Consider the following 27,585-nt stretch of genomic DNA (forward strand, 5'->3'; position numbering starts at 1 on the left):
CAGGGGGCGCCGGAGACCGGCGGAACGCCGAAGCCCGCGGGGTGGGGCGGAGGCTCGCGCATGCGCGTTGCGTCCCTGCGTTTGCCGCGGTGTCCACGCCGGCGGGGAAGCGCAGTGCGCCTGCGCGGGTCGGGAGGGTGCGCGTGCGCAGTGCGGGGCGGCAGCTTTGGGGTCCGGAGCGAGAAGCGGTCGGGGCGGCGGCGCGGGGCACGATGGGTAACGGGGGGCGATGGGGGCCTGTGGGGGCAATTGGGCCCTGGGGGGGGGCAATAGAGCCCAGTGCGGGGCAGTAGGGCCCTGGGGGGGGGCAATAGAGACCTATGGGGGGCAGTAGGGCCCTGTGGGGGGCAATAGAGACCTATGGGGGGTGTAGGGCCCCGTGGGGGGCAATAGGGCCCTGTGGGGGGGCAACAGAGACCTATGGGGGGCAGTAGGGCCCTGTGGGGGGCAATAGAGACCTATGGGGGGCTTCAGGGCCCTGGGGAGGGAAATAGGGCCCTGTGGGGGGGCAATGGGGTCCTATGGGGGGCAGTAGGGCCCTATGGGGGGGCAGTAGAGACCTATAGGGGGAGTAGGGCCCCGTGGGGGGCAATAGGGCCCTATGGGGGGGCGGTAGGGCCCTGTGGGGGGGCAATAGAGACCTATGGGGGGCTTCAGGGCCCTGCGGGGGGCAATAGGGCCCTGTGGGGGGGCAATGGGGTCCTATGGGGGGCAGTAGGGCCCTGTGGGGGTAATAGGGTCCCATGGGGGGCAATAGGACCCTCTGGGGGGGCAATAGAGTCCAATGGGGGGCAATGGAGTCCTATGGGGGGCAATAGGGCCCCGTGGGGGGCAGTGGGGTCCTATGGGGGGCAGTAGGGCCCTGTGGGGGGCAATAGGGCCCTGTGGGGGGGCAATGGGGTCCTATGGGGGGCAGTAGGGCCCTGTGGGGGGGCAGTGGGGTCCTATGGGAGGCTTCAGAGACCTATGGGGGGCAGTAGGCCCTGTGGGGGGGCAATAGAGATCTATGGGGGCAGTAGGCCCTGTGGGGGTAATGGGGCCCCGTGGGGGGCAATAGAGTCCTATGGGGGACAGTAGGGCCCTGTGGGGGGGCAATTTGGCCCTATGGGGGGCAATAGGGCCCCGTGGGGGGGCAGTAGAGTCCCATGGGGGGCAGTAGAGTCCTATGGGGGGCAGTAGAGTCCTATGGGGGACAGTAGGGCCCTATGGGGGGGCAATAGAGACCTATGGGAGCAGTAGGGCCCTGTGGGGGACAATAGGGCCCCGTAGAGAGCAATAGGGTCCTATAGGGGGCAGTAGGGCCCTGTGGGGGTAATAGGGTCCCATGGGGGGGCAGTAGAGTCCAATGGGGGGCAGTGGAGTCCAATGGGGGGCAGTGGAGTCCTATGGGGAGCAATGGAGTCCAATGGGGGGCAGTAGGGCCCTGTGGGGGGGCAATAGGGCCCCATGGGTGGCAATAGGGCCCTGTTGGGGGCAATAGGGTCCTAGGGGGGGCAATGGAGTCCAATGGGGAGCAATAGAATCCAATGGGGGGCAATGGAGTCCAATGGGGGGCAGTAGGGCCCTGTGGGGGGGCAATAGGGCCCCATGGGTGGCAATAGGGCCCTGTTGGGGGCAATAGGGTCCTAGGGGGGGCAATGGAGTCCAATGGGGAGCAATAGAATCCAATGGGGGGCAATGGAGTCCAATGGGGGGCAGTAGGGCCCTGTGGGGGGGCAGTAGGGCCCCATGGGTGGCAATACGGCCCCGTGGGGGGCAATAGGGTCCTAGGGGGGGCAATGGAGTCCAATGGGGGGCAATGGAGTCCTATGGGGGGCAATAGGGCCCTGTGGGGGGCAATAGGGTCCTAGGGGGGCAATAGAGTCCAATGGGGGGCAATGGAGTCCAATAGGGGGGCAGTAGGGCCCCGTGGGGGGCAGTAGGGCCCCGTGGGGGGCAATAGAGTCCAATGGGGGGCAATGGAATCCAATGGGGAGCAATGGAGTCCTATGGGGGGCAATAGGGCCCCGTGGGGGGGCAGTAGGGCCCCGTGGGGGGGCAATAGGGCCCTATGGGAGGCAATAGGGCCCCGTGGGGGGGCAATAGGGTCCCGTGGGGGGGCAATAGGGCCCTATGGGGGGCAGTAGGGCCCTGTGGGGGTAATAGGGTCCCGTGGGGGGGCAGTAGAGTCCTATGGGGGGCAATGGAGTCCTATGGGGGGCAGTAGGGCCCCATGGGAAGCAATAGGGCCCCGTGGGGGGGCACTGGAGTCCAATGGGGAGCAATGGAGTCCAATGGGGGGCAGTAGGGCCCTATGGGGGGCAATAGGGCCCTATGGGAGGCAGTAGGGCCCCGTGGGGGGGCAGTAGGGCCCCGTGGGGGGCAATAGGGCCCCGTGGGGGGGCAATAGGGCCCTATGGGAGGCAATAGGGCCCCGTGGGGGGGCAGTAGGGCCCCGTGGGGGGGCAATAGGGCCCTGTGGGGGGCAGTAGGGCCCTGTGGGGGTAATAGGGTCCTGTGGGGGGGCAGTAGAGTCCTATGGGGGGCAATGGAGTCCAATGGGGGGCAGTGGAGTCCTATGGGGGGCAGTAGGGCCCCATGGGAAGCAATAGGGCCCCGTGGGGGGGCAATGGAGTCCAATGGGGGGCAATGGAGTCCAATGGGGAGCAACAGAGTCCAATGGGGAGCAATGTAGTCCAATGGGGGGGCAGTAGGGTCCCGTGGGGGGCAGTAGGGCCCCGTGGGTGGCAATACGGCCCCGTGGGGGGCAGTAGGGTCCTAGGGGGGCAATAGAGTCCAATGGGGGGCAATGGAGTCCAATGGGGGGCAGTAGGGCCCCGTGGGGGGTCAATGGAGTCCAATGGGGCAATGGAGTCCAATGGGGGGCAGTAGGGCCCCGTGGGGGGGCAATGGAGTCCAATGGGGGGCAATGGAGTCCAGTGGGGGGCAGTAGGGCCCTATGGGAGGCAATAGGGCCCCGTGGGGGGGCAATAGGGCCCTATGGGAGGCAATAGGGCCCCGTGGGGGGGCAGTAGGGCCCCGTGGGGGGGCAATAGGGCCCTATGGGAGGCAGTAGGGCCCCGTGGGGGGCAGTAGGGCCCCGTGGGGGGGCAGTAGGGCCCCGTGGGGGGGCAATAGGGCCCTATGGGAGGCAATAGGGCCCCGTGGGGGGGCAATAGGGTCCCGTGGGGGGGCAGTAGGGCCCTGTGGGGGTAATAGGGTCCCGTGGGGGGGCAGTAGAGTCCTATGGGGGGCAATGGAGTCCAATGGGAGGCAATGGAATCCTATGGGGGGCAGTAGGGCCCCGTGGGGGGGCAATAGAGCCCCGTGGGGGGGCAATAGGGCCCCGTGAGGGGGCAATAGGGCCCTGTGGGGGGCAGTAGGGCCCCGTGGGGGGGCAATAGGGCCCCGTGGGGGGGCAATAGGGCCCTGTGGGGGGCAGTAGGGCCCCGTGGGGGGGCAATAGGGCCCCGTGGGGGGGCAGTAGGGCCCTATGGGGGGCAGTAGGGCCCCGTGGGGGGCAATAGAGTCCTAGGGGGGCAATAGAGTCCTAGGGGGGCAATAGAGTCCAATGGGGGGCAAGAGAATCCAATGGGGGGCACTGGAGTCCAATGGGGAGCAATGGAGTCCAATGGGGGGCAGTAGGGCCCTATGGGGGGCAGTAGGGCCCCGTGGGGGGGCAATGGAGTCCAATGGGGGGCAATGGAGTCCAGTGGGGGGCAGTAGGGCCCTATGGGAGGCAATAGGGCCCCGTGGGGGGCAGTAGGGCCCCGTGGGCCCGGGGCTGAGCCGTGCCCATCCCAGCCGTGGGCACTGGCACCTCCCTGGCGCTGTCGTCGCTGCTGTCGCTGCTGCTGTTCGCCGGGATGCAGATGTACAGCCGGCAGCTGGCGGCCACCGAGTGGCTGACCATCCAGGGGGGGCTGCTGGGGGCCGCGCTCTTCGTCTGCTCCCTCACCGTATCCTTTTTTGGGCTGGGGGGGGGGTGGGGGGGGGTGTTCTGTGCTTGGTTCTGTGCCTTAATGCTCCATTATGGGGGGGGGGGGGGGGTTCTGTACCCCATTCTGTGCCTTAATGCTCCATTATGGGGGGGGGGCTGTGTTCTGTACCCCATTCTGTGCCTTAATGCTCCATTATGGGGGGGGGGGGGGTTCTGTACCCCATTCTGTGCCTTAATGCTCCATTATGGGGGGGGGGGGGGGTTCTGTACCCCATTCTGTGCCTTAATGCTCCATTATGGGGGGGGGGCTGTGTTCTGTACCCCATTCTGTGCCTTAATGCTCCATTATGGGGGGGGGGGGGGTTCTGTACCCCATTCTGTGCCTTCATGCTCCATTATGGGGGGGGGGGGGGTTCTGTACCCCATTCTGTGCCTTCATGCTCCATTATGGGGGGGGGGGGGGTTCTGTACCCCATTCTGTGCCTTAATGCTCCATTATGGGGGGGGGTTGTTCTGTACCCCATTCTGTGCCTTAATGCTCCATTTGGGGGGGGGGGTGTTCTGTACCCCATTCTGTGCCTTAATGCTCCATTTGGGGGGGGGGGGGGTTCTGTACCCCATTCTGTGCCTTAATGCTCCATTATGGGGGGGGGCTGTGTTCTGTACCCCATTCTGTGCCTTAATGCTCCATTATGGGGGGGGGGGTTGTTCTGTACCCCATTCTGTGCCTTAATGCTCCATTATGGGGGGGGGGGTTCTGTACCCCATTCTGTGCCTTAATGCTCCATTATGGGGGGGGGGCTGTGTTCTGTACCCCATTCTGTGCCTTAATGCTCCATTATGGGGGGGGGGCTGTGTTCCATACCCCGTTCTGTGCCTTAATGCTCCATTATGGGTGGGGGGGGGGGTGTTCTATACCCCATTCTGTGCCTTAATGCTCCTTTGGGGGGGGGCAGTTTGGGGGGGGCTGTGTTCCAAACCCCATTCTGTGCCTTAATGCTCCATTACGGGGGGGGGGGGGGGGGTTGTTCTGTACCCCATTCTGTGCCTTAATGCTCCATTGGGGGGTGGTTTTGGGGGGGGGGTGGTTTGGGGGGGGGAGGGGGCTGTGTTCCATACCCTCTTCTGTGCCTTAATGCTCATTTTGGGGGGGGTTGTTGGGGGGGGGGGTTGTGTTCCATACCCCATTCTTTTCCTTAATGCTCCTTTGGGGGGGGGGGGGGTTGAGGTGGGGGGCGGTTTGGGGGGGGGCTGTGTTCCATACCCCATTCTGTGCCTTAATGCTCCTTTGGGGGGTGGTTTTTTTTTGGGGGGGGGGGGGCATTTTGGGGGGGGGCTGTGTTCCATACCCCATTCTTTTCCTTAATGCTCCATTGGGGGGGGTTTTGGGGGGGGGGGGGGCTGTGTTCCATACCCCATTCTGTTCCTTAATGCTCTTTTGGGGGGGGGTTTTGGGGAGGGGGGGGCTGTGTGTTCCATACCCCATTCTGTTCCTTAATGCTCTTTTGGGGGGGGTTTTGGGGGGGGGGGGCTGTGTTCCATACCCCATTCTTTTCCTTAATGCTCCATTGGGGGGTGTTTTTTTGGGGGGGGGGGGCAGTTTGGGGGGGGGCTGTGTTCCGTTCCCCATTCTGTTCTTTAATGCTCCTTTGGGGGGGTGGGTTTGGGGGGGGGGCGGTTTGGGGGGGGGCTGTGTTCCGTACCCCATTCTTTTCCTTAATGCTCTTTTGGGGGGGGTTTTGGGGGGGGGGGTTGTGTTCCATACCCCATTCTGTGCCTTAATGCTCATTTTGGGGGGGGGGTTTGGGGGGGGGGCTGTGTTCTGTACCCCATTCTGTGCCTTAATGCTCCTTTGGGGGGGTGGGTTTGGGGGGGGGCTGTGTTCCATACCCCATTCCTTTCCTTAATGCTCCTTTGGGGGGTGTTTTTTTTTGGGGGGGGGGCAGTTTGGGGGGGGGCTGCGTTCCATACCCCATTCTGTTCCTTAATGCTCCACTCAGGCCTTCAACAACCTGGAGAACCTCGTCTTTGGGAAGGGCTTCCAGGCCAAGATTTTCCCTGAAAGTGAGCGCGACTCCCAGCCGGGGGGGGGGACGGGGGGGGTCCTGAACCCCCATAGGAAGGATGGACCCCCCCCCCCCACCCCCCCCCCGGTGGGTCTGTAATGGAATGGGGGGGGGAGGGGGGTCCCAGACCCTCAGCTGAAGGATGGAAGCCCTGGTTTGTGGCTGAGGTCCTGGCAGATGCATGGTTGAGGTGCTGGTTGTTGTTGCCGAGGTCCTGGCAGCTGTGTGGCCGAGGTCCTGGCAGCTGTGTGGCCGAGGTCCTGGCAGCTGTGTGGCCGAGGTCCTGGCAGCTGTGTGGCCGAGGTCCTGGCAGATGCATGGCTGAGGTCCTGGCTGCTCTCTGAGGTCCTAGCTGCTGTCTTTGAGGTCCTGGCAGCTGCATTGCCAAAGTCCTGGCAGCTGTGTGGCTGAGGTCCTGGCTGCTGTTACTGAGGTCCTGGCAGCTGCGTGGCTGAGGTCCTGGCAGCTGCGTGGCTGAGGTCCTGGCTGTTGTTGCCAAGGTCCTGGCAGCTGCTGTTACTGAGGTCCTGGCTGCGTGGCCGAGGTCCTGGCTGCTGTTGCTGAGGTCCTGGCAGCTGTGTGGCCGAGGTCCTGGCAGTTGCATGGCCAAGGTCCTGGCTGCTCTCTGAGGTCCTGGCAGCTGTGTGGCTGAGGTCCTGGCAGCTGCATGGCCGAGATCCTGGCTGCTCTCTGAGGTCCTGGCAGCTGCGTGGCCTAGGTCCTGGCAGCTGCATGGCTGAGGTCCTGCCTGCTGTCTTTGAGGTCCTGGCACTGCATTGCCGAGGTCCTGTCAGCTGCATGGCCAAGATCCTGGCAGCTGCGTGGCTGAGGTCCTGGCTGCCCTCTGAGGTCCTGGCTGCTGTCTTTGAGGTCCTGGCAGCTGCACTGCCAAGGTCCTGGCAGCTGCTCTCTGAGGTCCTGTCTGCTGTCTTTGAGGTCCTGGCAGCTGCATTGCCAAAGTCTTGGCAGCTGCGTGGCTGAGGTTCTGGCTGCTCTCTGAGATCCTGGCAGCTGCACTGCCGAGGTCCTGGCAGCTGTGTTACTGAGCCCGCAGGTCCCTGCAGCTCACAGCCCGGCGCAGCGGCAGCGTGGCTGATGTCGTCCTTTCCCTGCAGTCCTCACCTGCCTCCTGTTGGCCCTTTTTGCCTCCGGCCTCATCCATCGGGTCTGTGTCACCACCTGGTGAGTCCGACCCCCTCCCCCCCCCCCCCCCCCCCAGGCGCCCCCCGGCACGGAGCTGCGCTCAGCCGCCTCTCCTCCCCCCTCCCAGCCTCATCTTCTCCATGGTCGGCCTTTATTACATCAACAAAATCTCCTCGGCGCTCTACCAGACCGCAGCGCCCGCCGCCGCCCCCACCAAAGCCGTCGGCAAAGGCAGGAAGAGGAACTGATGGGGCGGCTGCCGCGGTTCCCAGCCGGGCAGTAAAGCGCGACGTTCTTTGCAGTTCCGCCTGTTTGTGTTCTCTGCTGCTGCTTCCCCCGCGGTCCTCCAGAGCCGCTCTGCCCCGCGGTCCTCCAGCCTCTGTGCCCCGCGGTCCTCCAGCCATTCTCCCCAATGGTCTTCCAGCCACTCTCCCCTATGGTTTTCCAGAGCCGCTCTGCCCCGCGGTCCTCCAGGCTCTCTGCCCCACGGTCCCCCAGCCATTCTCCCTATGGTCTTCCAGAGCCGCTCTGCTCCGCGGTCCTCCAGCCACTCTCCCCTATGGTCCTCCAGGCTCTCTGCCCCGCGGTCCTCCAACCACTCTCCCCAGTGATCCTGCAGGCTCTCTGCCCCGCGGTCCTCCAGAGCCACTCTGCCCCACGGTCCTCCAGCCATTCCCCCCAACGGTCTTCCAGCCACTCTCCCCTATGGTCTTCCAGAGCCACTCTCCCCCGCGGTCCTCCAGGCTCTCTGCCCCGCGGTCCTCCAGAGCCGCTCTGCTCCGCGGTCCTCCAGCCTCTGTGCCCTGCGGTCCTCCAGAGCCGCTCTGCCCCGCGGTCCTCCAGCCTCTGTGCCCTGCGGTCCTCCAGAGCCGCTCTGCCCCGCGGTCCTCCAGCCTCTGTGCCCTGCGGTCCTCCAGAGCCGCTCTGCCTCGCGGTCCTCCACACTCTCTGCCCCGCGGTCCTCCAGCCATTCTCCCTATGCTCTTCCAGAGCCGCTCTGCTCCGCGGTCCTCCAGCCACTCTCCCCTATGATCCTCCAGCCTCTGCCCCGCGGTCCTCCAGCCACTCTCCCCAGTGATCCTGCAGGCTCTCTGCCCCGCGGTCCTCCAGAGCCGCTCTGCCCCGCAGTCCTCCAGCCCCTCTGCTCCACGGCCCTCCAGGCTGTCTGCCCTGTAGTCCTCCACCCTCTCTTTCCTACATTCCTCCAGCCACTCTCCCCCATGGTCCTCCAGCCGCTCCACCCCCCAGTCTTCCAAGTCTCTGCCCCACGGTCCTCCAGCCTCTGTGCCCTGCAGTCCCCCAGCCACTCTCCCCCACAGTCCTCCAGGCTCTCTGCCCCACGGTCCTCCAGCCTGTATTAATATTAGGGTGGGGGTTGGATTTTGGGGTTGAGGTGGGCATTAGAGTGGAAGTTGGGGTGGGGGTTGGGCATTGGGATGGGCAATAGGGTGGGGGGTTGGGCTTTGGGGTTGGGGGGGAGGTTGGGCATTGGGCACTGGGGGGGGGGGGGGGGGCATTAGGGTGGGGGTTGGATTTGGGGCTTGAGGTGGGCACTGAGGTGGGGGTTGGGGCGGGCAATAGGGTGGGGGTTGAGTTGGGTTTTGGGCTTGGGGTGGGGGTTGGGCCGTGGGAGAACACGCCGGGTCCGTTCCCACGCCGGGCTCTCAGGCAGCAGAAGGAAGGGAGGAAGCCAGGTGCTTCCTGAAGGCCCGGCAGCGGCGGACAAAGCGCGGCGTTTCCTGCGGGAACGGAACCGGGAGCGGCGCCGGGCAGCGCAGCGCTGCCGCGTGGGGAGACGCGAAACCTCGGTGCAGTGCGCATGCGCCAGCCTACGCGGCTCTGAGCCGTCGTACTACAGCTCCCAGCGGCCCTCGCGCGGCGCGGCGCGCTTTAGTGACGTCACGACGCGACGAGAGGAGGGGGCGCCACGTTGGGAGCGCTGAAGGTGGAGATTGGGGAGGGGGGAGGGAGCGGGGCTGGTGGGGCCTGAGGGCGTCCGGCTGGCACTGCGGCCTGGGGAAGGCCTGGGCCTGGGCATGGCTCTGGCTGGACTGGGGGCTTGGGGTCTGGTGTGGGGCCCGGCTGTTGAGCCTGGGGATTGGCTGACCCTAGGGCCTGGTAGGGCCTGGGCCTGAGGACTGGTGGGGTTTGGGCCTGGGGCCTGGTGGGGCCTGGCTGAACCCGGCTGAAGCCTGGTGGGGTTTGGGCTAAGGGGTCTGGAGGGGTCTGGCTGAGCCCGGGCCTGGTGGAGTTTGGGCTTAAGGGGCCTGGGGGGGTCTGGGCCTGAGCCTGAGGGCTGGTGGGGTTTGGTTTTGGGGCCTGCTGGGGCTGCATCTGGGGCCTGGTGGGGGTTGGGCCTGGGGGGCCTGGTGGGGTTTGGGCTTAAGTGGCCTGGGGGGGGGCTGGGCCTGAGCCTGAGGCCTGGTGGGGTTTGGGCCTGGTGGGGCCTGGCTGGGCCTGGTGGGGTTTGGGCCTGGGGGGCCTGGCTGGGCCTGGGGCCTGGTGGGGTTTGGGCCTGGTGGGGTCTGGGGGGTCTGGTGGGGCCTGGGGCCTGGTGGGGTTTGGGCTTAAGGGGCCTGGGGGGGGGGGGGGGCTGAGCCTGAGGCCTGGGGGGGCCTGGGGGGCCTGGTGAGGTTTGGGCCTGGTGGGGCCTGGGTGGCCTGGTGGGGTTTGAGCCTGGGGGGCCTGGCTGGGCCTGGGGGGGTTGGGGTTTGGGCCTGGTGGGGTTTGAGCCTGGGGGGGTTTGGGCCTGGTGGGACCTGGCTGGGCCTGGGGAGCCTGATGGGGTTTGGGCCTGGGGGGCCTGGTGGGGCCCGGCTGGGCCTGGGGCTTGGTGGGGTTTGGGCTTAAGGGGCCTGGGGGGGGGGGCTGGGCCTGAGCCTGAGGCCTGGTGGGGCCTGGGGGGCCTGGTGGGGTTTGGGCCTGAGCCCAGGCCTGGGGCCTGGTGGGGCCTGGCAGAGCCTGGGGGCACCCAGCTGCGCTCAGAGCCCGGTTCTCCCATGGCGACCGACCCCACCCCACCTCCTTAGGCCGCCATGACCAAGCTGGCTCAGTGGCTGTGCGCCCTGGCCCTGCTGGGCTCCGCTTGGGCCGCTCTGGCTCTGAGCCCGGCCGGCCTGCAGCTCCCGGAGCCGCTCCGGCAGGCCCTGCTGCCTCTGCCCGTCTACCTGCTGGTGAGCTTGGGCTGCTTCTCCTTGGCCGCCGTCGGCTTCCGCCTGGCCACCTTCAACGACTGCGAGGAGGCGGCGGCGGAGCTGCAGGAACACATCGCCATGGCCAGGGCCGACCTGCGGCTGCGGGGGCTGCGCTTCCAACCCCAATAAAACGTCGGGATGGGGGCTGAGCGTGGCCTGCTGTGGGGTGGTTTCCTCCAGTTTTGGGGTCGTTTCCTCCAGTTTTGGGGTCGTCCCCTCTGCTGTGGGGTGGTTTCCTCCAGTTTTGGGGTTGTCCCCTCCGCTGTGGTGTCGTTGTTTCCTCCAGTTTTGGGGTCGTTGTTTCCTCCAGTTTTGGGGTCGTCCCCTCCGCTGTGGGGTGGTTTCCTCCAGTTTTGGGGTCGTTTCCTCCAGTTTTGGGGTTGTCCCCTCTGCTGTAGGGTCGCTCCCTCCAGTTTTGGGGTTGTCCCCTCCAGTGTGGGGTGGTTCCATTTGTGGGGTCGTTGTTTCCTCCAGTTTTGGGGTCGTTGTTTCCTCCAGTTTTGGGGTCGTTGTTTCCTCCAGTTTTGGGGTCGTTGTTTCCTCCAGTTTTGGGGTCGTCCCCTCTGCTGTGGGGTCATTTCCTCCATTTTTGGGGTCATCCCCTCCACTGTGGGGTGGTTTCCTCCAGTTTTGGGGTGGTTTCCTCCAGTTTTGGGGTTGTCCCCTCCACTGTAGGGTCGTTCCCTCCAGTTTTGGGGTCGTTCCCTCCAGTTTTGGGGTCGTTTCCTCCGCTGTGGGGTCGTTCCCTCCATTTTTGGGGTCGTTCCCATTGTGGGATCCCCTCCAGTTTTGGGGTGGTTTCCTCCAGTTTTGGGGTGGTTTCCTCCAGTTTTGGGGTCGCTCCCTCCAGTTTTGGGGTTGTCCCCTCCACTGTGGGGTGGTTCCATTTGTGGGGTCGTTGTTTCCTCCAGTTTTGGGGTCGCTCCCTCCAGTTTTGGGGTCGTTGTTTCCTCCAGTTTTGGGGTCGCTCCCTCCAGTTTTGGGGTGGTTCTCTCCACTGTGGGGTGGTTCCCACTGTGGGATCCCCTCCAGTTTTGGGGTCGCTGTTTCCTCCAGTTTTGGGGGTGGTTTCCTCCAGTTTTGGGGTGGTTTCCTCCAGTTTTGGGGTGGTTTCCTCCAGTTTTGGGGTTGTCCCCTCCACTGTGGGGTGGTTCCATTTGTGGGGTCGCTGTTTCCTCCAGTTTTGGGGTCGCTGTTTCCTCCAGTTTTGGGGTCGTTGTTTCCTCCAGTTTTGGGGTCGCTCCCTCCATTGTGGGGTGGTTCTCTCCACTGTGGGGTGGTTCCCATTGTGGGATCCCCTCCAGTTTTGGGGTCGTCCCCTCCAGTTTTGGGGTCGTCCCCTCCAGTTTTGGGGACGTTTCCTCCATTTTTGGGGTCGTTCCCTCCACTGTGGGGTGGTTCCCATTATGGGGTTGTTCCCTCCAGTTTTGGGGTCGTCGTTTCCTCCAGTTTTGGGGTCGCTCCCTCCATTGTGGGGTGGTTCTCTCCACTGTGGGGTGGTTCCCATTGTGGGATCCCCTCCAGTTTTGGGGTCGTTCCCTCCAGTTTTGGGGTCGTTGTTTCCTCCAGTTTTGGGGTCGTTGTTTCCTCCAGTTTTGGGGTCGTTCCCTCTGCTGTGGGGTCCCCTCCATTTTTGGGGTGGTTCCCTCCATTTTTGGGGTCCCCTCCACTGTGGGGTCGTTCCCTCTGCTGTGGGGTTGTCCCCTGCATTGTGGGGTTCTGGGGCTCTTATGGGGCCGTGGGCTCTTGTGGGGCTCTTATGGGGCTCTTATGGGGCCGTGGGCTCCTGTGGGGTTCTCATGGAGTTCCTGTGGGGCTCCTGTGGGGTTCATATGGGGCTGTGAGGCTCCTGTGGGGCTCTTATGGGGCTCTTATGGGGTTGTGGCGCTCTTATGGGGTTCCTATGGGGCCATGAGGCTCTTATGGGGCTTTTATGGGGCTGTGGGGCGGGGCTATGGGGCTCTTCTGGGGTTCTTATGGAGTTGTGGGGCTCTTATGGGGCTCATATGGGGCTGTGAGGCTCTTATGGGGTTCTCATGGAGTTGTGGGGCTCTTATGGGGCTTCTATGGGGCCGTGGGGCTCTTATTGGGCTCTCATGGAGTTGTGGGATTCTTATGGGGCCGTGGGTCTCTCATGGGGCTCTCCTGGGGCCATGGGGCCCTTATGGGGTTCTCATGGGGCTGTGGGGCTCTTATGGGGCTCCTATGGGGCCATGGGGCTCCCGTGGGGCTCCTATGGGGCTGTGGGGCTCTTATGGGGCTCCTATGGGGCCGTGAGGCTCTTATGGGGCTCTTATGAAGTTATGGGGCGCCTATGGGGCCGTGGGGCTGTTATGGGGCCGTGGGGCTGTTATGGGGCCCTTATGGGGCTCTCATGGAGTTGTGGGGCTCTTATGGGGCCGTGGGGCTCTTATGGGGCTCTTATGGGGTTCTCATGGAGTTGTGGGGCTCCTATGGGGCCGTGAGGCTCTTATGGGGCTCTTATGGATTTGTGGGGCTCTTATGGGGTTCTCATGGAGTTGTGGGGTTCTTATGGGGCCGTGGGGCTCTTATGGGGCTCTTATGAAGTTATGGGGCTCCTACGGGGCCGAGGGTCTCTTATGGGGCTCTTATGGGGTTCTCATGGAACTGTGGGGCCCTTATGGGGCTCTTATGGAGTTGTGGGGCTCTTATGGGGCCGTGGGCTCTTATGGGGCTCCTGTGGGGCTCTTATGGGGCTCTTATGAAGTTATGGGGCTCCTATGGGGCCGCGGGGCTGCCGTTGCCCTTTCTGGGTGGTGCTCGGCGTTTATGGGGCGGTTGGGATCCGAGCTGCCCGGTTCCGCCCCGCCCGGCGGCCGCATCGCAACGAACGCGAAGCCTTTGATGTTTTAATGAACGCCCCGCAGCTCCTAACGAGGAGCCGGCTTAATGAGCGGCGGCGGCTAATTAACGCTGACGACAACAACGGCGGCGGGGCGGGGGGTGGGGGTGCGTGTGTGTGTGGGGGGGGGCAGGACCCCAAAACAGCAGCGCTGTGCACACGCGTGTGCAAATGAGTGTGAGCACAGCCGTGGCCAGCTGGGAGCCCCCCCCCCCTCCATGGGGCACAATGGGGCGGCGGGGGGGGGGTCTCTCACACCCCCCCCCCCATACCCACAGCACCCCACCCCCCTTTGCCCCCCCCATGCTCCCCACCCCCCCCCCGAAACCCCCCCACGACCCCCACCCCCTTCAATCCCCCCCCACCTCCCCAAATCCCCCCCATGGCCCCTAACCCCCCCCCCCTTAATCCCCCCTCCCCATTCTCCCCACCCCCCCCGCACCCCCCACCCTCCACTCTGCCCCAACCCCCCCAGGGCCCCCAGCCCCCTCAACCCCCCCCCCATGCTCCCCCCCCCCCCAAACCCCCCCACGACCTCCATGCTCCCCACCCCCCCCCACGACCCCCACCCCCTTCAATCCCCCCCCCACGGCCCCCACTTCCCTTTGCCCCCCCCCCCCCCCACGTCCTCCACCTCCCCCAATCCCCCCCATGGTCCCTAACCCCCCCCCCCTTGCCCCCTCCCCCCCACTCTCCCCATCCCCCCCCACCCCCCCCACTCTCAACTCCCCCGCCCTCCATGCTCCCCACATCCCCCCCCCATGCCCCCCCCTCCACTCTGCCTCAACCCCCCCATGCTCCCCACCCCCCCACTCCCCTTTGCCCCCCCCCAACTCCCCCCATCCCCCCCCAGGCCCCTCAACCCCCAGCCCCCCATACGGCCCCCAGCCCCCCCCCCCCCCCCACGCTCCAAACACCCCCTCCACCCCCCCATGGCCCCCACCCCCTTCAATCCCCCCCATGTCCCCCCCACCCCCCTTTAATCCCCCCCCCACCCCCCCCCGGGCTCCCAGCCCCCTCACACTCCCCCCCCCCTTATCCCCCCCCATGCTCCCCACCCCCCCCAGGCCCAACCCCCCCCCCCATACGACCTCCAGCCCCCCTCTTGCCCCCCCCCCACGCTCCTCACCCGCCCCCCCAATCCCCCCCCTTGCCCCCCCCTCCCCATTCTCCCCCCACCCTCCACTCTGCCGCAACCCCCCCAGGGCCCCCAGCCCCCTCAACCCCCCCCCCATGCTCCCCACTCCCCTTTGCCCCCCCCCATCCCCCCCCAGGCCCCTCAACCCCCACCCCCCCATACGGCCCCCACCCCCCCCTTGACCCCCCCACACTCCAAACACCCCCACGACCCCCACCCCCTTCAATCCCCCCCCATGGCCCCCACTTCCCCTTTGCCCCCCCCCCACATCCTCCACGCTCACCTCCCCCAACCCCCCCAGGGCCCCCAGCCCCCTCAACCCCCCCCCCCAAGCTCCCCACCCCCCCACTCCCCTTTGCCCCCCCCACGCTCCTCACCCCCCCCCCATACGGCCCCCAGCCCCCCCCACTCCCCCTTGCCCCCCCCCCCACGCTCCCCACATCCCCTCCACCCCCCAACCCCCCCCATGTCCTCCATGCTCCCCCCCCACTTTGCTCCCCCCACGCTCCACACGCCCCCCCCACGACCCCCCCAGCCCCCCAATCCCCCCCCACGTCCTCCATGTTCATCCCCCTACCCCCCCCAGCCCCCCCCAAAGGCCCCCAGCCCCCCCATGTTCCCCACTCCCCCCACTCCCCTTTGCCCCCCCCCCCATGCTCCCCACATCCCCCCCTTCTCCCCTCCAACCCCCCCCCCCCCCACACTCCAAACACCCCCTCCACCCCCCCATGGCCCCCACCCCCTTCAATCCCCCCCATGTCCCCCCCCAACCCCCCTTTAATCCCCCCCCCACCCCCCCCAGGGCTCCCAGCCCCCTCACACTCCCCCCCCCCCCCCTTATCCCCCCCCATGCTCCCCCCCACCCCCCCAGGCCCAACCCCCCCCCCCCCCATACGACCTCCAGCCCCCCTCTTGCCCCCCCCCACGATCCTCACCCCCCCCCAATCCCCCTCATGGCTCCTAACCCCCCCCCACTCTCCCCCCCCACCCCCTCCATGCTCCCCACATCCCCCCCCCACCCCCCATTTTGCCCCCCCCCACGCACCCCAATCCCCCCTTTTCCCTACACCCACCTCCCCCTCCCCCCCCCACGGTACCCCCCCCACCTTTTCCATGCCCCCCCCCCCAATTTCTCAGCCCCCGGGGGGGGGGGGCACGCAGCCCCCTGCAAATCTCCGGCACTCGCGTTTATTCCAAGGCACTTTGGGTCCATAGAAAGAGGCGCTGCCCCCCCCCCCCCCAGACCCCCCAGACCCCCCCCCACCCCCCAAACCCCCCCGGGATGGGTTCACGTGGGGGGGGGGGGGGGGGACACAATGGGCGGGGGGGGGTCCAGAAGGTGCAAAGGGGGGGGGGGGGCCCTCCCTGCACCCAGTCCTGCTGGGATCCATCACAGTGTCACCGTTTGTGATGGGGGGGGGGGGATCCATATTTGGGGGGGGGTCTTATGGAGGTGCCCCCCCCCCCCCTCAGGTGTGCAGCGCCCCGTGCGGCCGCTCTGCGAATCGCCAGAAGAGCCAGAAGCGCCCGGCGCTGGTGAGGATGCCTGGAACGTTGGGGATCTGGGGGGGGGGGGGTCTTTAAATCCCCCCCCCCCCACCGCCTCGGTGACTGAAGGGGAGCGGGGGGGTGATGGGGGGGGGGGGGGGGGGGGGCACTGATTGCCCTTCTGATGTGGCGTTAATGGGAATCAATGTGATGGGGCTGGGGGGGGGGCGGGGGGGGGGTTTGAGGACAGCTGTGCTGGGGGGGGGGCATTGATTTATGGGGCAGGCAGCAGCCCCCCCCCCCCCCCCCCCCAAACGGCCCCCAACCTCACCATGAGCCCCCACAGCCCCCCCCCCAAGGCTTTACATCCCCCCCTATACCCCCCCATGATCCCCATAACCCCCCAGGGACCCCCACCCCCCCCCAGCCCCCACCCTCACCCCCATCCAAGCTCCCCAAGCCCCCCCCCCACAGCCCCCCCAAGGCTTTACATCCCCCCCCATCTCCCCCCCATTCCCGTGCCCCCCCCCCGATCCCCAAACCCCCCCCATAACCCCCCCAGGCACTGACCCCCCCCTCCCCATGCCCCCACCCCCCCATCCACCTCACACCCCCCCCACGACCCCCCCACCCGATCCAAGCTCCCCAAGGCCCCCCAACCCCTCCTCCACATCCCCACATGCACCTCCCCACCCCCCCCACGGCCCCCTTTACACCCCCCCCCAACCCCCCCCACACTCCTCAAACTCCCCCCCCCAATTCCAAACCCCCCAGGCACCTCCCCCCCCATGACCCCCTTTACACCCCCCCAAGCCCCCCCTACCCTCCTCAAATTCCCCCCACCCCAACCCCCCTCCCACCTCCAAACCCCCCCCATGCACCTCCCCCCCCCCCATGACCCCCTTTACAACCCCGCCCCCCCCCCCCCCCACGACCCCCTTTACAACCCCGCCCCCCCCCCCCCCACCTCCAAACCCCCCAGGCACCCCCCCCCACGACCCCCTTTACAACCCCGCCCCCCCCACCTCCAAACCCCCATGCACCTCCCCCCCCCCATGACCCCCTTTACACCCCCCCATACCCCCACTACTCCTCAAACTCCCCCCCATCCCCCCCCTTCAACCCCCCCCACCTCCCCCCACGCACCTCCCCCCCCCACGACCCCCTTTACTCCCCCCCAATCCCCCCCCTACTCCTCAAACTCCCCCCATCCCCCCCTTCAAATCCACCCCCCCATCCCAACACCCCCCCCCACGACCCCCTTTACACCCCCCCCACCTCCAAACCCCCCCCATGCACCTCCCCCCCCCATGACCCCCTTTACCCCCCCCCTCAAACTCCCCCCACCCCAACCCCCCCCACCTCCAAACCCCCCCAAGCACCTCCCCACCCCCTCCATGACCCCCTTTACTCCCCCCCAATCCCCCCCACACTCCTCAAACCCCCCCATCCCCCTTCAAATCCCCCCCGCACCTCCAACCCCCCCCGCCCCCCCCCACGACCCCCTTTACACCCTCCCACCCCCCCCAATTCCCCCACCCCCCCACCTCCAAACCCCCCAAGCACCTCCCCACCCCCCCCATGACCCCCTTTACTCCCCCCCAAACCTCCCCCTCAGCCCCCCCAACCCCCCCAATCCCCCCACCCCCCCCCTCCAAACCCCCCACGCACCTCCCCCCCCCACGACCCCCTTTACCCCCCCCCACCCCCCCCTCCTCAAACTCCCCCCACCCCAACCCCCCCCATGCACCTCCCCCCCCCCACGACCCCCTTTACATCCCCCCACCCCCCCCTCAAACTCCCCCCACGCACCTCCCCCCCCCATGACCCCCTTTACTCCCCCCCAAACCTCCCCCCCCACTCCTCAAACTCCCCCCATCCCCCTTCAAATCCCCCCCCACCTCCAACCCCCCCCCTTGCTCCCCCCCCGCACCGTGATGAAGGGGTCCCTCAGCCGGATGCCGTACAGCGTCCAGCAGCCCGAGGCCATAAAGGTGCCGACCGTCAGCGGGAAAGAGAGGCAGCGCACCGAGCGGCTGCGCAGCGCCCTCACCTGGGGGGAGGAGCTCAGGGGTCACCCCGTATCCCCGTCACCCCGTAACACCATCACCCCATAACCCCCATCACCCCGTAACCCCATCCCCCCGTATCCCCATCCCCCCGTATCCCCATCACCCTGTAACCCCATCACCCCATATCCCCCATCACCCCATAACACCATCACCCCGTCACCCCGTAACCCCGTCACCCCGTATCCCCCATCACCCCGTAACCCCATCACCCCGTAACCCCATCACCCCGTAACCCCATCACCCCATATCCCCCGTCACCCCATATCACCATCACCCCATATCCCCCATCACCCCGTATCCTCCATCACCCCGTATCCCCCATCACCCCATATCCCCCATCACCCCATAACCCCCGTCACCCCGTATCCCCGTCACCCCATCACCCCATAACCCCATCCCCCCGTATCCCCATCCCCCCGTATCCCCATCACCCTGTAACCCCATCACCCCATATCCCCCATCACCCCATAACACCATCACCCCGTATCCCCATCACCCCGTATCCCCATCACCCCATATCCCCCATCACCCCGTAACCCCATCACCCCGTAACCCCGTCACCCCGTATCCCCATCACCCCGTATCCCCATCACTCTGTAACCCCATCACCCCATATCCCCCATCACCCCATATCCCCCATCACCCCATATCCCCCATCAGCCCATATCCCCATCACCCCGTATCCCCCATCACCCCGTAACCCCATCACCCCATATCCCCGTCACCCCGTATCCCCATCACCCCATAACACCATCACCCCGTATCCCCCATCACCCCATATCCCCGTCACCCCGTATCCCCATCACCCCATATCCCCCATCACCCCGTATCCCCATCACCCCATATCACCCCGTATCCCCATCACTCTGTATCCCCATCACCCCGTAACCCCATCACCCCGTATCCCCCATCACCCCGTATCCCCGTCACCCCGTAACCCCATCACCCCGTATCCCCATCACCCCATAACACCATCATCCCGTACCCCCGTCACCCCGTATCCCCATCACCCCATAACCCCCATCACCCCATATCCCCCATCACCCCGTAACCCCATCCCCCGTATCCCCATCACCCCATAACCCCCCTCCCCCCATATCCCCATCACCCCACATCCCCTCTAACCCTATAACCCACCCTATAACCCACCCTATAACCGCTCACCACGTCCCCCAGCGGACAGCCATACACGCCCACGGTGAGGACGCAGCACAGCAGCCCCATAACCCCCCATATCCCCTATAACCCCATGACCCCATGACCCCATGACCCCATATCCACCCCATAACCCCACATCCCCTATACCCGCTCACCATGTCCCCCAGCGGACACCCATACATTCCCACGGTGAGGACGCAGCACAGCAGCCCCATAACCCCCCATATCCCCTATAACCCCATATCCCCCATCACCCCACATCCCCTATAACCCCATGACCCCGTAACCACCCCATGACCCCATAACCACCCCATGACCCCATAACCACCCCATAACCCCATATCCCCTCACCTTGTCCCCCAGCGGACAGCCATACATTCCCACGGTGAGGACGCAGCACAGCAGCCCCATAACCCCCCATATCCCCTATAACCCCATGACCCCATAACCACCCCATGACCCCATAACCCACCCTATAACCCCCCACTGCTCACCATGTCCCCCAGCGGACATCCATACATTCCCACGGTGAGGACGCAGCACAGCAGCCCCAGCCGCTCGGTGCCGGCGGCGCCGCCCCACCCCGGCAGCGCGAAGGACGCGAAGGCGGCGGCCGGCAGCGCCAGCAGCGCCAGCAGGCGGAGCAGCACGGAGCGCTGCGCGGGGCGGCGTGGGCACCAGGCGGAGCCCGGAACCCAGCACCCATCGCCCCATAACGGCATCACCCCAGAACAGCATCGCCCCATAACGGCATCGCCCCATAACGGCATCGCCCCAGAACCCAGCACCCATCGCCCCATAACGGCATCGCCCCATAACGGCATCGCCCCATAACGGCATCGCCCCAGAACCCAGCACCCATCGCCCCATAACGGCATCACCCCGGAACCCAGCACCCATCGCCCCAGAACGGCATCGCCCCATAACGGCATCGCCCCAGAACCCAGCACCCACCACCCCATAACAGCATCACCCCAGAACAGCATCGCCCCAGAACCCAGCACCCATCGCCCCATAACGGCATCGCCCCATAACAGCATCGCCCCAGAACCCAGCACCCACCACCCCATAACAGCATCACCCCATAACAGCATCACCCCATAACGGCATCGCCCCAGAACAGCATCGCCCCAGAACAGCATCACCCCAGCACCCAGCACCCACCACCCCATAACGGCATCACCCCAGAACCCAGCACCCACCACCCCAGAACAGCATCACCCCATAACAGCATCACCCCATAACAGCATCGCCCCAGAACAGCATCACCACAGAACCCAGCACCCACCACCCCAGAACAGCATCGCCCCATAACAGCATCACCCCAGCACCCAGCACCCACCACCCCAGAACTGCATCGCCCCAGCACCGCATCGCCCCAGAACCCAGCACCTACCACCCCATAACAGCATCACCCCATAACAGCATCACCCCAGAACCCAGCACCCACCACCACAGAACCGCATCGCCCCAGCACCCCATAACCCAGCACCCCATAACAGCATCACCCCAGAACCCAGCACCCACCACCCCATAACGGCATCACCCCATAACGGCATCACCCCAGAACCCAGCACCCACCACCCCAGAACAGCATCGCCCCAGAACCCAGCACCCACCACCCCAGCACCCACCACCCCAGAATCACATCGCCCCAGAACCCAGCACCCCAGAACCCGTAACCCCAGCACCCCAGAACCCAGCACCCCATAACGGCATCACCCCATAACAGCATCGCCCCAGAACCCAGCACCCACCACCCCATAACAGCATCACCCCATAACAGCATCGCCCCAGAACCCAGCACCCACCACCCCAGCACCCACCACCCCATAACAGCATCGCCCCAGAACCCAGCACCCACCACCCCAGAACCACATCGCCCCAGAACCCAGCACCCCAGAACCCGTAACCCCAGCACCCCAGAACCCAGCACCCCAGAACGGCATCACCCCATAACAGCATCACCCCAGAACCCAGCACCCACCACCACAGAACCGCATCGCCCCAGCACCCCATAACCCAGCACCCCATAACAGCATCACCCCAGAACCCAGCACCCACCACCCCATAACAGCATCGCCCCATAACAGCATCACCCCAGAACCCAGCACCCACCACCCCATAACAGCATCGCCCCAGAACCCAGCACCCACCACCCCAGAACGGCATCACCCCAGAACCCAGCGCCCCATAACGGCATCGCCCGAGCACCCCATAACCCAGCACCCCATAGTGGCATCACCCCAGAACCCGTAACCCCATCACCCCATAAACCCCCCTGCAACCCCATAACCCCACAACGACCCCATAACTGCACAACAACCCCACAACCCCAAATGACCCCATAACCCCACACGACCCCATAACCCCCACCCCAAAACCCCCCACAACCCCATAACCACCCACCCCATCACCCCAAAACCCCCCACAACCCCATAAACCCCCCCAACCCCAAACGACCCCATAACCCCAAACGACCCCATAACCCCACACGACCCCATAACCCCCCACGACCCCACAAACCCCACACGACCCCATAACCCCCCACAACCCCACAAACCCCAAACGACCCCATAAACCCCCACAAACCCCAAAAGACCCCATAACCCCACAATGACCCCATAACCCCCCACGACCCCATAACCCCAAACGACCCCATAACCCCACACGACCCCATAACCCTCACCACAAAACCCCCCACAACCCTAAAACCCCCAACCCCACAAACCCCACAACGACCCCATAACCCCAAACGACCCCATAACCCCCCACGACCCCATAACCCCACATGACCCCATAACCCCACAACGACCCCATAACCCCAAATGTCTACATAACCCCACAACGACCCCATAACCCCCCACGACCCCATAACCCCACACGACCCCATAACCCCACATGACCCCATAACCTCACAACGACCCCATAACCCCAAATGTCTACATAACCCCACAACGACCCCATAACCCCACACGACCCCATAACCCCACACGACCCCATAACCCTCACCACAAAACCCCCCACAACCCTAAAACCCCCAACCCCACAAACCCCACAACGACCCCATAACCCCAAACGACCCCATAACCCCAAACGAACCCATAACCCCACATGACCCTACAAACCCCAAACGACCCCATAACCCCACAACGACCCCATAACCCTCACCCCAAAACCCCCCACAACTCCAAAACCCCCAACCCCACAAACCCCACAACGACCCCATAACCCCAAACGACCCCATAACCCCAAATGACCCCATAACCCCACCCGACCCCATAACCCCCCACGACCCCATAACCCCCCACAACCCCACAACCCCCAAACGACCCCATAAACCCCCACAAACCCCAAAAGACCCCATAACCCCACAACGACCCCATAACCCCCCACGACCCCATAACCCCACATGACCCCATAACCCCACAACGACCCCATAACCCCAAATGTCTACATAACCCCACAACGACCCCATAACCCCCCACGACCCCATAACCCCACATGACCCCATAACCCCACAACGACCCCATAACCCCAAATGTCTACATAACCCCACAACGACCCCATAACCCCACACGACCCCATAACCCCACATGACCCCATAACCCCACAACGACCCCATAACCCCACACGACCCCATAACCCTCACCACAAAACCCCCCCACAACCCTAAAACCCCCAACCCCACAAACCCCACAACGACCCCATAACCCCACCCGACCCCATAACCCCACAACGACCCCATAACCCCAAACGACCCCATAACCCTCACCCCAAAACACCCCGCAACCCCACAAACCCCACAATGACCCTATAACCCCACACGACCCCATAACCCCACAACGACCCCATAACCCCCCACAACCCCACAACCCCCAAACGACCCCATAAACCCCCACAAACCCCAAAAGACCCCATAACCCCACAACGACCCCATAACCCCCCACGACCCCATAACCCCACAACGACCCCATAACCCCACATGACCCTACAAACCCCCCACGACCCCATAACCCCACATGACCCCATAACCCCACAACGACCCCATAACCCCAAATGTCTACATAACCCCACAACGACCCCATAACCCCACATGACCCTACAAACCCCCCACGACCCCATAACCCCAAACGACCCCATAACCCCACATGACCCTACAAACCCCCCACGACCCCATAACCCCCCACGACCCCATAAGCCCCCACAACCCCACAAACCCCAAACGACCCCATAACCCCAAACAACCCCATAACCCCACAACGACCCCATAACCCCACACGACCCCATAACCCTCACCACAAAACCCCCCACAACCCCAAAACCCCCAACCCCACAAACCCCACAACGACCCCATAACCCCAAACGACCCCATAACCCCACATGACCCTACAAACCCCAAACGACCCCATAACCCCACACGACCCCATAACCCTCACCCCAAAACCCCCCACAACTCCAAAACCTCCAACCCCACAAACCCCACAACGACCCCATAACCCCAAATGACCCCATAACCCCACCCTACCCCATAACCCCACACGACCCCATAACCCCCCACAACCCCACAACCCCCAAACGACCCCATAAACCCCCACAAACCCCACATGACCCCATAACCCCACAATGACCCCATAACCCCCCACGACCCCATAACCCCAAACGACCCCATAACCCCACACGACCCCATAACCCCACAACGACCCCATAACCCCAAATGTCTACATAACCCCACAACGACCCCATAACCCCACATGACCCTACAAACCCCCCACGACCCCATAACCCCACACCCACCTTAGCAGGGCAGTAGTACAGATACCCCGCAATGTAGAGACCCTGTAGGGCCGCCCCGACCCCATTAACGACCATTAGGGTCCGGTCCCCCTTCATACAGCCGTACCCCAACCAGCCCAGGTTGCTGCGGAGGCACCCATGGGTGCTGGGTGGGGTGGGGGTGGGGGGGGGGGGGGGATTCTGCCCCACGACCCCCACCCCAAAAAAACCCCTACTTGATTTCTGTGGTCAGGAAGGGCAGCAGCTGGATGTTCTCCACGCTTTTGGTCACCAGCATCTGACGCAGGTCGGAGCTGGGGGGGTCAGGGGGGGCACCCATGGGTGCTCAGCCCCGCAGACCCCGATCACCCCACTGATCACCCCATTCCTCCCCCATAACCCCTTTATGACCCCATAGCCCCCACTGCCCACCCCATAGCCCCCTTTTGGTCACCAGCATCTGACGCAGGTCGGAGCTGGGGGGGTCGGGGGGGGCACCCATGGGTGCTCAGCCCCGCAGACCCCGATCACCCCCTACTCCTCCCCCATAGCCCCCTATTCTGACCCCATAGCCCCACACTGCCCACCCCATAGAACCCTTTTTCCCCCATAGCCGCCTTTTGGTCACCAGCATCTGCCTCAGGTCAGAGCTGGGGGGGTCAGGGGGGGACACCCATGGGTGCTCAGCCCTGCAGATCCCGATCACCCCACTGATCACCCCATTCTTCCCCCATAACCCCCTTCTGACCCCATAGCCCCACACTGCCCACCCCATAGCCCCCCTTTTACCCCCATAGCCCCCCACTGCCCACCAGCATCTGCTGCAGGTCGGAGCTGGGGGGGTCGGGGGGGGCACCCATGGGTGCTCAGCCCCGCAGATCCCGATCACCCCCTACTCCTCCCCCATAGCCCCCTATTCTGACCCCATAGCCCACACTGCCCACCCCATAGCCCCCTTTTGGTCACCAGCATCTGCCTCAGGTCGGAGCTGGGGGGGTCAGGGGGGGGCACCCATGGGTGCTCAGCCCCGCAGACCCTGATCACCCCACTGATCACCCCATTCTTCCCCCATAACCCCTTTATGACCCCATAGCCCCCACTGCCCACCCCATAGCCCCCTTTTGGTCACCAGCATCTGCCGCAGGTCGGAGCTGGGGGGGGGCAGGGGGGGCACCCATGGGTGCTCAGCCCCGCAGACCCCGATCACCCCACTGATCACCCCATTCTTCCCCCATAACCCCCTTCTGACCCCATAGCCCCACATTGCCCACCCCATAGCCCCCTTTTGGTCACCAGCATCTGCTGCAGGTCAGAGCTGGGGGGGGGCGGGGGGGGCACCCATGGGTGCTCAGCCCCGAAGACCCCGATCACCCCACTGATCACCCCATTCCTCCCCCATAGCCCCCTATTCTGACCCCATAGCCCCACACTGCCCACCCCATAGAACCCTTTTTCCCCCATAGCCCCCTTTTGGTCACCAGCATCTGCCTCAGGTCGGAGCTGGGGGGGTCGGGGGGGGGGCACCCATGGGTGCTCAGCCCCGCAGACCCCAATCACCCCCCACTTCTCCCCCATGGCACCCCCAGCCCCCCTATTCCTCCCCCATAGCCCCCCATTGCCCCCCCCAGCCCCCACGCCCCCCCATATCCCCCCCCATTTACCCCCTTCTGCCCCCCCATACCCCCCCATTGCCCCCCCCCAGCCCCAATATCCCCCCACATGCCCCCCATCCCCCCCCTTCCCCCCCACGCCCCCCCCATATCCCCCCATTTGCCCCCCCACATCCCCCCGTTGCCCCCCCAGCCCCCACGTCCCCCCCCATACCCCCCAAATCCCCCCATTTGCCCCCCCCACGTCCCCCCATACCCCCCCATTTGCCCCCTTCTGCCCCCCCATACCTCCCCATTGCTCCCCCCATTTGCCCCCACGCCCCCCCCATATGCCCCCATATCCCCCCCCATTTACCCCCTTCTACCCCCCCATACCCCTCCATTGCCCCCCCCAGCCCCCACGTCCCCCCCCCATACCCCCATACCCCCATTCCCCCCATTTGCCCCCACGTCCCCCCCGTATCCCCCCCCATTTGCCCCCATCTGCCCCCCCATACCCCCCCACTGCCCCCCCCATTTGCCCCCCATATCCCCCCCCGTTTACCACCTTCTGCCCCCCCATACCCCCCCATTGCCCCCCCCAGCCCCAATATCCCCCCCATCCCCCCCCATTTCCCCCCCATTTGCCCCCACGCCCCCCCCATATCCCCCCATTTACCCCCTTCTGCCCTCCCATACCCCCCCATACCCCCCCATTTGCCCCCCCACGTCCCACCATGCCCCCCCATATCCACCCATTTGCCCCCACGTCCCCCCCCACATCCCCCCATTGCCCCCCCAGCCCCCACATCCCCCCCCATACCCCCATTCCCCCCATTTGCCCCCACGTCCCCCCCGTATCCCCCCCCATTTGCCCCCTTCTGCCCCCCCATACCCCCCTCTGCCCCCCCCATATCCCCCCCCATTTGCCCCCTCGTCTCCCCCATACCCCCCATTGCCCCCCCCAGCCCCAATATCCCCCCCATCCCCCCCCATTTCCCCCCCATTTGCCCCCACGCCCCCCCCCCATCCCCCCCCGTCGCCCCCCCCCGCCCCCCCGCCCCGCTCACAGCCCGGCTCCGAACATGGCGATGGTGCAGACGATGCAGGCAGCGGACAGCAGCGGCGCCGGCGGCTCCATGCCGGTACCGGGATGCGGGGCGGAACCGGGACGCGGAACCGGGACGCACTACCGGGGCGGGGCGGGACCGGGGGGGGGGGGGCGGGGCGGGGCGGGACCGGAGGGCCGCGGGTTCGAGTCCCGGGCCGGCAGCGTCGACGCAGCGCCGGGATCCCGTTCTATGGGGCGCGACGACACCGGGACCCCCCCCCAAAAACGGGACCCCCCCCCCCTCCAAGGGACCCCCGCGGTTCGTCGGACCCCCCCCCCCTCGGGACTCCTCTATTTCTATGACCCCCCCCCCCTCCTGGACCCCCCCTTCCCCTTAATCCTGGGACCCCCCCCCCTCCAAGGGACCCCCCCGGTTCGTCGGACCCCCCCCTCCCTCGGGACTCCTGTATTTCTATGACCCCCTCCTGGACCCCCCCTACCCCTTAATCCCTGAGACCCCCCCCCTCGGCACCCCCCCATCCCAAGGACCCCCCCAATCCCCGGGACCCCCCCCCTCCAAGGGACCCCCGCGGTTCGTCAGACCCCCTCCTCCCTCGAGACTCCTCTATTTCTATGACCCCCCCCCTCTCCTGGACCCCCCCTTTCCTTTAATCCTGGGACCCCCTCCCTCGGGACCCCCCCATCCCAAGGACCCCCCCCCAATCCCCGGGACCCCCCCTCCAAGGGACCCTCGCGGTTCGTCAGACCCCCCCCCTCCCTCGGGACTCCTCTATTTCTATGACCCCCCCCTCTCCTGGACCCCCCCTTCCCCTTAATCCCTGAGACCCCCCCCCTCGGCACCCCCCCATCCCAAGGACCCCCCCTATCTCCGGGACCCTCCCCCCAAGGGACGCCCCCGGTTCGTCGGACCCCCCCTCCCTCGGGACTCCTCTATGACCCCCCCGGCCTCGAGGACCCCCCTCTCCCCTGGACCCCCCCCCTCGGGGACCCCCCCATCCCAAGGACCCTTTAACCCTGGGACCCCCCCCCCCCATCCCAAGGACCCCCTAATTCGTGAGTCCCCCCCCCCTTCCTTGGGACCCCCCCTTCCATCCCAAGGCCCCTCCT

At 65.7% G+C, this 27,585-nt stretch overlaps 3 protein-coding genes across 5 annotated transcripts; 2 read left to right on the forward strand and 1 right to left on the reverse strand.

Moving 5' to 3' along the window:
- Positions 1-63: 63 nt before the first annotated feature.
- On the forward strand, positions 64-7,429 carry KRTCAP2 (keratinocyte associated protein 2). The gene is made up of 5 exons (XM_090127342.1): positions 64-216; positions 3,784-3,938; positions 5,920-5,983; positions 7,101-7,167; positions 7,256-7,429. The coding sequence occupies exons 1-5, from the start codon at positions 213-215 to the stop codon at positions 7,374-7,376; spliced, it is 411 nt and encodes a 136-aa protein (XP_089983468.1). The 5' UTR covers positions 64-212; the 3' UTR covers positions 7,377-7,429.
- A 1,295-nt stretch (positions 7,430-8,724) lies between these two features.
- Positions 8,725-10,471, forward strand: DPM3 (dolichyl-phosphate mannosyltransferase subunit 3, regulatory). 2 transcript variants are annotated; one of them, XM_090127357.1, is made up of 2 exons: positions 8,725-9,073; positions 10,158-10,471. In XM_090127357.1, exon 2 carries the CDS (start codon positions 10,164-10,166, stop codon positions 10,449-10,451), a length of 288 nt encoding a protein of 95 aa, XP_089983483.1. In that variant the 5' UTR covers positions 8,725-9,073; positions 10,158-10,163; the 3' UTR covers positions 10,452-10,471. The 2 variants fall into 2 exon arrangements, with proteins under 2 accessions (XP_089983483.1, XP_089983484.1); XM_090127358.1 differs by lacking the exon at positions 8,725-9,073 and adding an exon at positions 10,008-10,023 and having other exon boundaries at positions 10,061-10,471.
- A 5,204-nt stretch (positions 10,472-15,675) lies between these two features.
- On the reverse strand, positions 15,676-26,622 carry SLC50A1 (solute carrier family 50 member 1). 2 transcript variants are annotated; one of them, XM_090127345.1, is made up of 6 exons: positions 26,492-26,622; positions 24,054-24,131; positions 23,839-23,962; positions 19,536-19,697; positions 17,745-17,864; positions 15,676-15,885 (listed from the first exon to the last, which is right to left on the reverse strand). In XM_090127345.1, the coding sequence occupies exons 1-6, from the start codon at positions 26,545-26,547 to the stop codon at positions 15,793-15,795; spliced, it is 633 nt and encodes a 210-aa protein (XP_089983471.1). In that variant the 5' UTR covers positions 26,548-26,622; the 3' UTR covers positions 15,676-15,792. The 2 variants fall into 2 exon arrangements, with proteins under 2 accessions (XP_089983471.1, XP_089983470.1); XM_090127344.1 differs by having other exon boundaries at positions 15,680-15,885; positions 26,477-26,622.
- Between the last annotated feature and the right edge of the window lie 963 nt (positions 26,623-27,585).

This window comes from Phasianus colchicus, chromosome 30, assembly GCF_987193195.1.
Source record: "Phasianus colchicus chromosome 30, bPhaCol1.hap1.1, whole genome shotgun sequence".
NCBI classification, from domain to species: Eukaryota; Metazoa; Chordata; class Aves; order Galliformes; family Phasianidae; genus Phasianus; species Phasianus colchicus.

What these genes read in the sequence shown, in the direction of transcription:
- DPM3 (XM_090127357.1), top strand. Translation starts at nt 10,164, where the DNA reads ATGACCAAGCTGGCTCAGTGGCTGTGCGCCCTGGCCCTGCTGGGCTCC.
- SLC50A1 (XM_090127344.1), bottom strand. Translation starts at nt 26,547, where the DNA reads ATGGAGCCGCCGGCGCCGCTGCTGTCCGCTGCCTGCATCGTCTGCACC. An exon ending in GCCATGTTCGGAGCCGGGCT is followed by an intron (nt 24,132 to 26,476) that starts GTGAGCGGGGCG and finishes TGACCCCCCCAG; the next exon opens with CTCCGACCTGCGTCAGATGC. An exon ending in GATGTCCGCTGGGGGACATG is followed by an intron (nt 17,865 to 19,535) that starts GTGAGCAGTGGG and finishes TCCTCCCCCCAG; the next exon opens with GTGAGGGCGCTGCGCAGCCG.
- KRTCAP2 (XM_090127342.1), top strand. An exon ending in GGCCAAGATTTTCCCTGAAA is followed by an intron (nt 5,984 to 7,100) that starts GTGAGCGCGACT and finishes CTTTCCCTGCAG; the next exon opens with TCCTCACCTGCCTCCTGTTG. An exon ending in CGGGTCTGTGTCACCACCTG is followed by an intron (nt 7,168 to 7,255) that starts GTGAGTCCGACC and finishes CCCCCCTCCCAG; the next exon opens with CCTCATCTTCTCCATGGTCG.